The sequence below is a fragment of the Triticum urartu genome, chromosome 3A, assembly GCF_056163025.1.
Source record: "Triticum urartu cultivar PI428250 chromosome 3A, HENAU_Tu73, whole genome shotgun sequence".
In the NCBI taxonomy this organism is placed as follows: Eukaryota; Viridiplantae; Streptophyta; class Magnoliopsida; order Poales; family Poaceae; genus Triticum; species Triticum urartu.
This window is the reverse complement of record NC_141875.1, coordinates 228,643,086-228,650,907: the sequence shown is the minus strand read 5'-3', so window position 1 is coordinate 228,650,907 and position 7,822 is coordinate 228,643,086. Positions and strand designations below refer to the sequence as shown.

Genomic DNA, 7,822 nt, shown 5'->3' with positions numbered 1-7,822 from the left:
CTCCACTGCAGCACAACGTAGTGCGACCATAGCTCAAACGCAACACCGACGACGTCTGGCGAAGCTCCGTTGCAGCCCCGGCGGAGCTCCAACGCAGCACCGGCGACATCCGACGAAGCTCCATTGCAGCGGCCGCTATGCTTCTGGCGTCCCGGCGTTACTCCAGTGCAACACCGGCTGTGCTCCCAACAGCTTCAAAGCAACATCGTCGGAGTTGCAATGCCCTCGTCAACCACTCTCCATGGTCACCTTCGCAGCACGGCGAGCTCCATTGCAGCTCACAGAGCCATGATCGATGCTCAAATCGTAACTCTGATGGCCATGCGCAGATGCTCCCTGTCGCAGTAGTACTAGCTTGGACGGCCATGGCAGGCGGTGGTCGTGCATTGAAGCTTCCCTCGATTCATGGCAACGCAGTTGCCAGAGCGGCAGCAGTGCCCCTGCAGCAGCAGTAGCAACTCCGTCATCAGGGGACGAGAGAGGGGCAGCGAAGAGAAGGGATGCTCGGCCATGTGCAGTGGGCAATAGAAGAGAAAGGGATCTCCCAGGAGTGGATGGGTGAGCGTGAGGAAGACGACGCATCGGGCAAAGAAAAATACGTGGATGTGGGCTGCCCTGCGTTGGACAAGGCTGAGATGGGAAGCGGCGCGTGGGGCCTAGAGGACGCTTGTCGCTCGCTCGATGAGGCTTGCGTCTCGCTCTTTTCATCCGGTTTAAAATAAACCTTTTTTGTGAAAAAAATGCTTCAATAGACATCTATATTTGTATGTTAAACAGTGTTTATCTTTATTCCGTAGTCGACAAAATCTTTACGTACAATATGTATCCGATTAAACACTAGGACATATACCCGTGCGTTGCACCGGAAGAAACAAATTATTTCGTGTACCGATGTAATATGTGAATGCACTTACACCATATGCATGGTGCTCCTGCTTGTAACTCGCTCAATCATTGAGGCGGCCTGAGCATGTGATCACCAAGACGTTGAACCGGACATGTACGCAAGAACCCTCAATTTTCACCATATGAGAAACTACGGTTCGTAAGAGTATCGTGGAATCCGTTTCCAATTCTAGGAACAGCTTGCATCGGACTCTCCGTTGTATGCTTGAAGCACAAGATGAGGAGGAAAAACAGGGGTAGAAAAGTCCGGTAACACGAATCTCGAGGCCGATCTAGCGACCCAGATAAGAGCTCACGGTCCGCGCAACAGCAGAGAAAACCCTCCTAAAACCCCACCTCCCTAAATTCTCTCCCCAGCCGACGGCGCAAGCCAAAACTCGCCTCGCACAACCTATACGCCGCCCCAAATCGCACGCGCACCGATCGCTTCCCGCCGCCGCCGCCGCCGCCGCCATGGGCTCGACGTTCAGCCACGAGGATGCTCCTCCGCCTCCTCCTTCCCCAGCTCCCGCCGACGCGTCACCTCTTCCCTACGCCCCGGTGCCTCCCCCGCCGTTGCCGCACCAGGAGGAGGACAAGGCGGCGGAGGACGACAAGGTGGACTACCTGAATCTCCGCTGCCCTATTCCCTACGAAGATGCCCAGCGCGAGGCCTCGAGTAAGAACACCCCTCCCTTGCGTCTGACATCACTGCCAATCGAATCGATTCCTAATGATGCTGCCATCTTCCATGTTGTTCGTTACAGTGACGCTCAAGCCCGACGTGTTCGAGGGCTTTCGCTTCGATTTCGTCAAGCCGGTCAGCCAGGTCTTGTTTTTGAGCCACAGGTACCCTTCCCAATGCCCATCGTTTCTTTTCAGCTAAACTGCTGGTAGCGATCTGCCTGCAATGTTTACGATTCCGTTGCATATGCTTTGTAACAGTGCGTCAATGGGATCCATGGAGGTCCCTTCACAGGGACCTGAAGTGATCAAAGTCCCCACCTCCCACTATGAGTTTGGCGCCAACTATATTGATCCCAAGGTTTTATTTCTGTCAGGCTAAATTCATGTGTTTTTTTTAATGTTTTCATCATCTAAATGTGTTTTCCTCTTATTAGTTGATGCTCATCGGTAGGATCTCGCCCGACGGAAGGCTGAATGGACGTGTCAAGTACGATGTCACAGAAAATCTTTGCGCACAAATAAATGCTCAGGTGATTGCTTTGGGCACAAGTATGAGCTTGCTCCACTGAATGTTGTTGAGTCTCTAAGTTAACTTGTTTTTGTTTCCGCAGTTGACAAACGAGCCTGGTTATTCCCAAGGCATGTTTAATTTGGATTACAAGGTCAGTCTCTTTTTGAGCATTTAGTTCCTGATTTTGCAAGTCGTTTATTTTTTTTTATCATCTTATTTTATGGGCAGCATCATGCCAATGGTAAGATACTTCCACTGTCCAACAGGGAACTATGATACCATGTTCCGCATTGTGCTGTTAATAAATATACATCAATGCTACTGATCTTAGATTGCTGTTTGGACTCAGTATACCTCTCTCAAATCAATGTCCTGTTCGGTTAAACTTGGAATCTAGCACATAAGTTTTAGTTATTTTTGCCTGGCTGCTCCTGAGATTTGTTCACATCTTACGAGTTATCTCTTTCCTCAATTTTTTCTGTTGAATTTCGTCTATCAAAGATGCCTTTTGTGGTACATGCTAATGATAGCACAAGTTACACGTGAATTCCTGACCGTGTGATGTTTCTAATGTTGGCATTGATGCATTTGTTGTTTCTAATATTGTGTAGTCTTCTTATTGGTGTAGGAAAACCTATAGATACCCAACTAAGATATGTAGCTGTTAGGTTCTTAATGTTTAATAGTATCATATTTGAAGAAAACATATGGTATTTTACCTCCTTCATCTGATGTAATCTTAGTTTATCTGTCTGACGATCTGCATGATTTCATAACTTATTTTTGCTCCTCTGTCATTTATTCCAGGGCAAAGATTTTAGAACCCAATGTCAAGTCGGGAATAATGGCTTCTATGGAGGGAACTACATCCAGGTATAGATGATGCACCAATTTATGTCAATTGTTGGCACATAAAACTAAAGCACTAGTATCATGAATACAGACTTTGTATCTATTTGATGATAAAGTACTAGTATCCACCTTTTGTGAGTACATTTGGAAAATATGGTTATTTTTAAACAAAATGTTAATGGCAGTATGAATTCTGTAATTTTTAGCATTGATGCATGCTGCTAAAATCCATTGTGATTTAAGCAACTATTGAGAGAAACTATTGACCATTTATGCATGGAGGTAAAGTCAAATTCCCATTGTTATAGCGGAATGGCCATGCTGATAAATATGAAGTACTGTGTTTGCAACTAAAATACTCAGGGTAAAGACGGTATGGTGTGCGGTAGGCTGGCAGGGTGTAGATGCAGTAGACGGGTGTGCTCTCAGTGTGCATCAGTAGACCACTCTTTGTGCATAGGAAGTACTACTTCAGACAATTTTAGTCTAAAAGTGAAGATCTTCATTTTTCTTAGTCTGCTCAAAGTTGAACTGTCCAAAGAAGCTTGGCATTCATATTAAGCAGAACCAAGCATGTTTCCAAGCCAAACGCAACCGATATAATAACCATAGATCTATCATTCCAATATTAGTTGGGCATTCATATTTCCCTAATAGTTTATTGCATATACTGGATGCTAGAAAAATGGATCATATAGAGAAGACAGCATACTGTCGTCAATTTAACCTATAACTTACAATAAAAAAAATCTCAGACAGTATATTCTGCTAATATTTTTCTGTCCCATCATTTCGATACTTAAGACTATTGCAACATATTTTACCTGTGCATTTCAGAGTGTAACGAAGAACCTCTCCCTGGGAACTGAAGGTTTTTGGCTTCAACAACAAAGGAAATCAGGAGTTGGCTTTCTTGCTAGATATGACACGAAGAACATGGTAAAGTTTTTTGTATTCGTTAAACTGTTCATAACCATGATCCATATAAAATAGTTAGGCATTTGGAATTTGTGATGCATTAATATTCCAATAACATTTATGGCCGAAAAACTGCATTTGAGGAATTGTCGCTTGATCAGCTTTTGCCTACTGATCCTTTTGATCATGCTGAGATATGCCATTTTACACACTGTTACAAAGCAACATTTAGTTCAGGTTGCTAATATTGGAATAATACATGCTGATTTATGGGGTTCTAATCGTGAATTGTCTGGAAACTAAGAAAACAAAAACTTGTCCAGTATGGGAAAGCACAAAGTATCCACCTTGAGTTAATATTGAAAATTAAGTGCAGGAAACTGGGCCTAAAACACTCAGGTTTGCTGTGTCTAATGGTGCAATTTTATAAGCATTTATTTGCAGATCATTTATTAAGTGTGCCGTCTGATTCCCTCTTGGAAAAGTTTAATAATGGTGCAAATTTCTAAGCATTTATTTTACTCGGCAGTCTCCAGAGAGTTACTGCGCTTTCCAGAGTTTGTTTCTCATGGTTGAAGCAATGTGAATGCTTAAGTATTTCACTTGCTTTGCATCATGTGACAAGTACGCCATAGTTGTGATTCTGTGTTTTGTGTAGGGCTCGTTCACATGGTAAAGTCAAGTTGTTCGTTTAGGTGATTAGCAAAAATTTTGAGCTCTTTTTAAGTCTCTGTGAAAGTGTTCTTTCTCACTCAATAAGTTGTCACAAGATGTACTCTAGAACTGATGCTGATATCACTTTATTATTATCAAAGTGATGGTGGATGATTGAATAGACAACAAATTAAAAACTCATACTATATTATATTTCTTATTATCTGATAGAGCCATGCCACTAATATCTTCAGGTTGCAACTGGACAAATTGCAAGCACTGGACTGGTTTCACTGAGTTACGTTCAGAAAGTGTCTAATAAGGTTATATTTCTGTCGTAGCATTTTGAAACTTCTCTCTGTTATTATCTTGTTCAAATTCGTAAACTTCTTTATGCAGGTTTCCCTTGCTACGGATTTCATGTACAATCATATGTCAAAGGATGTAACAGCAAGTGTGGGTTATGATTATATCATGAGACAGGTATGCTATGTGCATGATAGTTTGTTTGACATCTTTTTCCCATGCATTGGATTTCATGTACAATGATATGACAGTAGTTGTAACCATGCATTGGATTCAGTTTTTTTTTAAATACATTGGATTCAATTATGACAGCAGATGTAACCGCAAGTTTCTTTATGTTTATTTCCGGAGACAGGCATACCATGAGAGTTTTTTCATGTTTGATGGCATTGATCACCTTGGCAAGATATTTATAGAACATAAAAGTAGCTGCAAAAGTGGCATATTCGACTATTTCTGTGAAACTTCCCGTAGCAAAAGAATTGCGCACAAAATTTTCTTTTAAAATACTGTTTCTGTTGAAATGCATTTGAGTCTATGGTTAATTCATGTCTGAGTTGCATGTGAAAAGCTTAACGACACTGGCTCAACATTGCAGAGTCGTTTGAGGGGAAAGGTAGATACCAATGGCGCAGTTTCTGCTCTTTTGGAGGAGAAAATCAACCCATACGCTACCTTGGTTCTTTCTGCAGAGGTCAGTTTACCTCTTCCCTTATTCCATGCAGGGACCTGCGTTATTGTACTGCCTTTCCTTTTAGCATGTTGAATCAAGCATCAAGTCTGAATTAATGAAGTAAAAGTTGCCAAAACAGGGACAAACATATTAGTTGTTTTCAATGGTTTTTCCCTGATAGATGAGTCGTCCAGATTTGAGTTGAAAGGCTGATTTTGATGTACAATCTTGTGCAGATTGATCACTGGAAGAAGGATAACAAGTTTGGGTTTGGCATAAGGGTTGGAGAGTAAGATAATGAGATGAACTGTTGAGAGGCATGTACTATTATAGCGGCATTTGTCGACAAGGATTGTGATGATTTGTGTTTTGCCGTCATTTTGTTTTCTCACTCCACTGGGTTGATTACTTTGGAAATGCCCTCGTCGTTATTAGATTAAGTTTGGCTCCAGTTAGGCTCAAGACCATCTGTGTAAATTTTCTGTGTGATGCGAGCAGATAGGAATACATGGGAGTTGGCTTAGAATTGTTTCGTGGATATATTTTTTGGTATACCTGGGACAGCTTGTCATTTTATATTTGTAAGTCAAAGATCGTATGACTCCCATCCGACACTCGTCAACATCCCTCCGATCGAGCGGAAAATCTTAGGCCAACTTTACCGCACGATTCTAAACAGACATCCATGTTTGTTTGCTTTTCGTCCATTTAGAATAGGAAAACGGACACACGTGTCCAGTTTTGCACGTCTGTGGATTTGTGCATCCAGCGGGATGACCAACCTTAAACTGTCCGGCCGTGCCTTCATCATGTCTCACTTGTGAGCTCGCCCGGCCGCGCCCAGCCAGCCACCCGCGCGCTGGCCGCAAGCTAGCAAGCGCACGGCGGCTCGCTAGCAAGCACGCACGTACGCGGCTGACTAGCTAGCAAGCCCCCTGTTGCGCTCCGCTGCCGCGTGCTCGCCCAAGCCATGCCCGCCCAGCTGTGCAGCACCCGCGCCATGCAGCTCGCCCACGCACACCGGCAGCTGTAGCAGACCCCGCTCGCTCGCCACCCAGCAGCAGTACACGCGTCGTCACCTGCAGCTGTACCATGTCGCCCGCCTGTCGGGTCGTATTTGTGCCGCCGCCCACGCGCTTTGCCTTGCCGCCCGCACCCACGGCTGCTCTCCGCCGAGCTCGCCCGCCTGCCTATGCCCTCGCCTACCCCCGCGCGTGCCTGACCTTGCCCACTCGCCCTCGCCTGCCTTAGCCTCGCCCTCCCGCCCTCGCCTGCCTACCGCACGCCAAGCCAACGTCACCGAGCTCCGCCCCGCGTCCGCGCCAACACGCCCTTGCACACCAAAGCTTGGCCCCGTGCCTGCCAGATTCGCCAGCGCCGAGCTCGCCCGCCGCCTGCTTCGCACCCGCACCCCGCTCCGGCCGCCGCCTGCGCCGCACCGCGTCCCGCTCCGGCCGACGCCGCGCTGCTCCGGTAGACAAGCCCGTGGCTGCATGCGTTGGCGGGTGGGTGGACACGGTGGGCCAGGGGAGAGAAAAGAGAGAGGGTGACATGTGGGGCACGCCTGGACACAACGGACAAAGAGGACGTGGAGGCGTCCGTTTTCTGTCTGCTTTTGCCTTAAATTTAGACCAACTTTGAGTCAAAGATGGGGTAAAACGGACACGAAGCGGACGAAAAAATGAAATGGGGTCTGCCGCTGGGTCGTTGTATGTGTCCGCTTTTATCCAAACTGCGTCCGGCGGATAAGATAGGGTCTTGCGCTGAAGATGGCCTTACGCATAGGGGTGGAAACGGATCGGATACGGATCGGATAGTGCTCTTACCACTTTCATTTTCATATTTTCAAAACGAATACGAATTCGAATACGGATGTTATCGGATACGGATGCGGCTCGGATATTATTCGAATACGGATATGTATCGGATATTTTCTTGATTCGGAACGGATACGAATAATATCAACATATTGCTTAAGTAAATTAGTCGATAGCTATGTGACCTAAAATAATCAACTTATGACATACAATAAGTCAATGATAAATAGGTTTATGAATAAATACTATTGTAATGCATAATAATTTATAAGTTTAATCATATAAAGAGTAAAATTTGACCATTTATTTAGCTTTTATGTTGGATAATTGAAATATTTGGTCTAGAATTTTAAAAATTACCTCCCATAATCTTATTCGAATACGGATATATCCACTTCCATATCCATATTTGTGTCAAAATATCCTACCATATTTTATTTTTTATTTGTTTAATATATTCGAATACGGATAATTTTTATTTTCATTTTGGTTCGGATGCGGATGCTTCGGATACGAATA

The 7,822-nt window shown here is 44.6% G+C and overlaps 1 protein-coding gene across 1 annotated transcript; it reads left to right on the top strand.

Moving 5' to 3' along the window:
- Positions 1 to 1,228: 1,228 nt before the first annotated feature.
- On the top strand, positions 1,229 to 6,062 carry LOC125548304 (mitochondrial import receptor subunit TOM40-1). Its single transcript, XM_048711952.2, has 11 exons — positions 1,229 to 1,564; positions 1,653 to 1,734; positions 1,831 to 1,930; positions 2,007 to 2,102; positions 2,184 to 2,234; positions 2,891 to 2,956; positions 3,773 to 3,874; positions 4,762 to 4,830; positions 4,907 to 4,990; positions 5,412 to 5,507; positions 5,723 to 6,062. The coding sequence occupies exons 1-11, from the start codon at positions 1,360 to 1,362 to the stop codon at positions 5,777 to 5,779; spliced, it is 1,008 nt and encodes a 335-aa protein (XP_048567909.1). The 5' UTR covers positions 1,229 to 1,359; the 3' UTR covers positions 5,780 to 6,062.
- Positions 6,063 to 7,822: the final 1,760 nt, after the last annotated feature.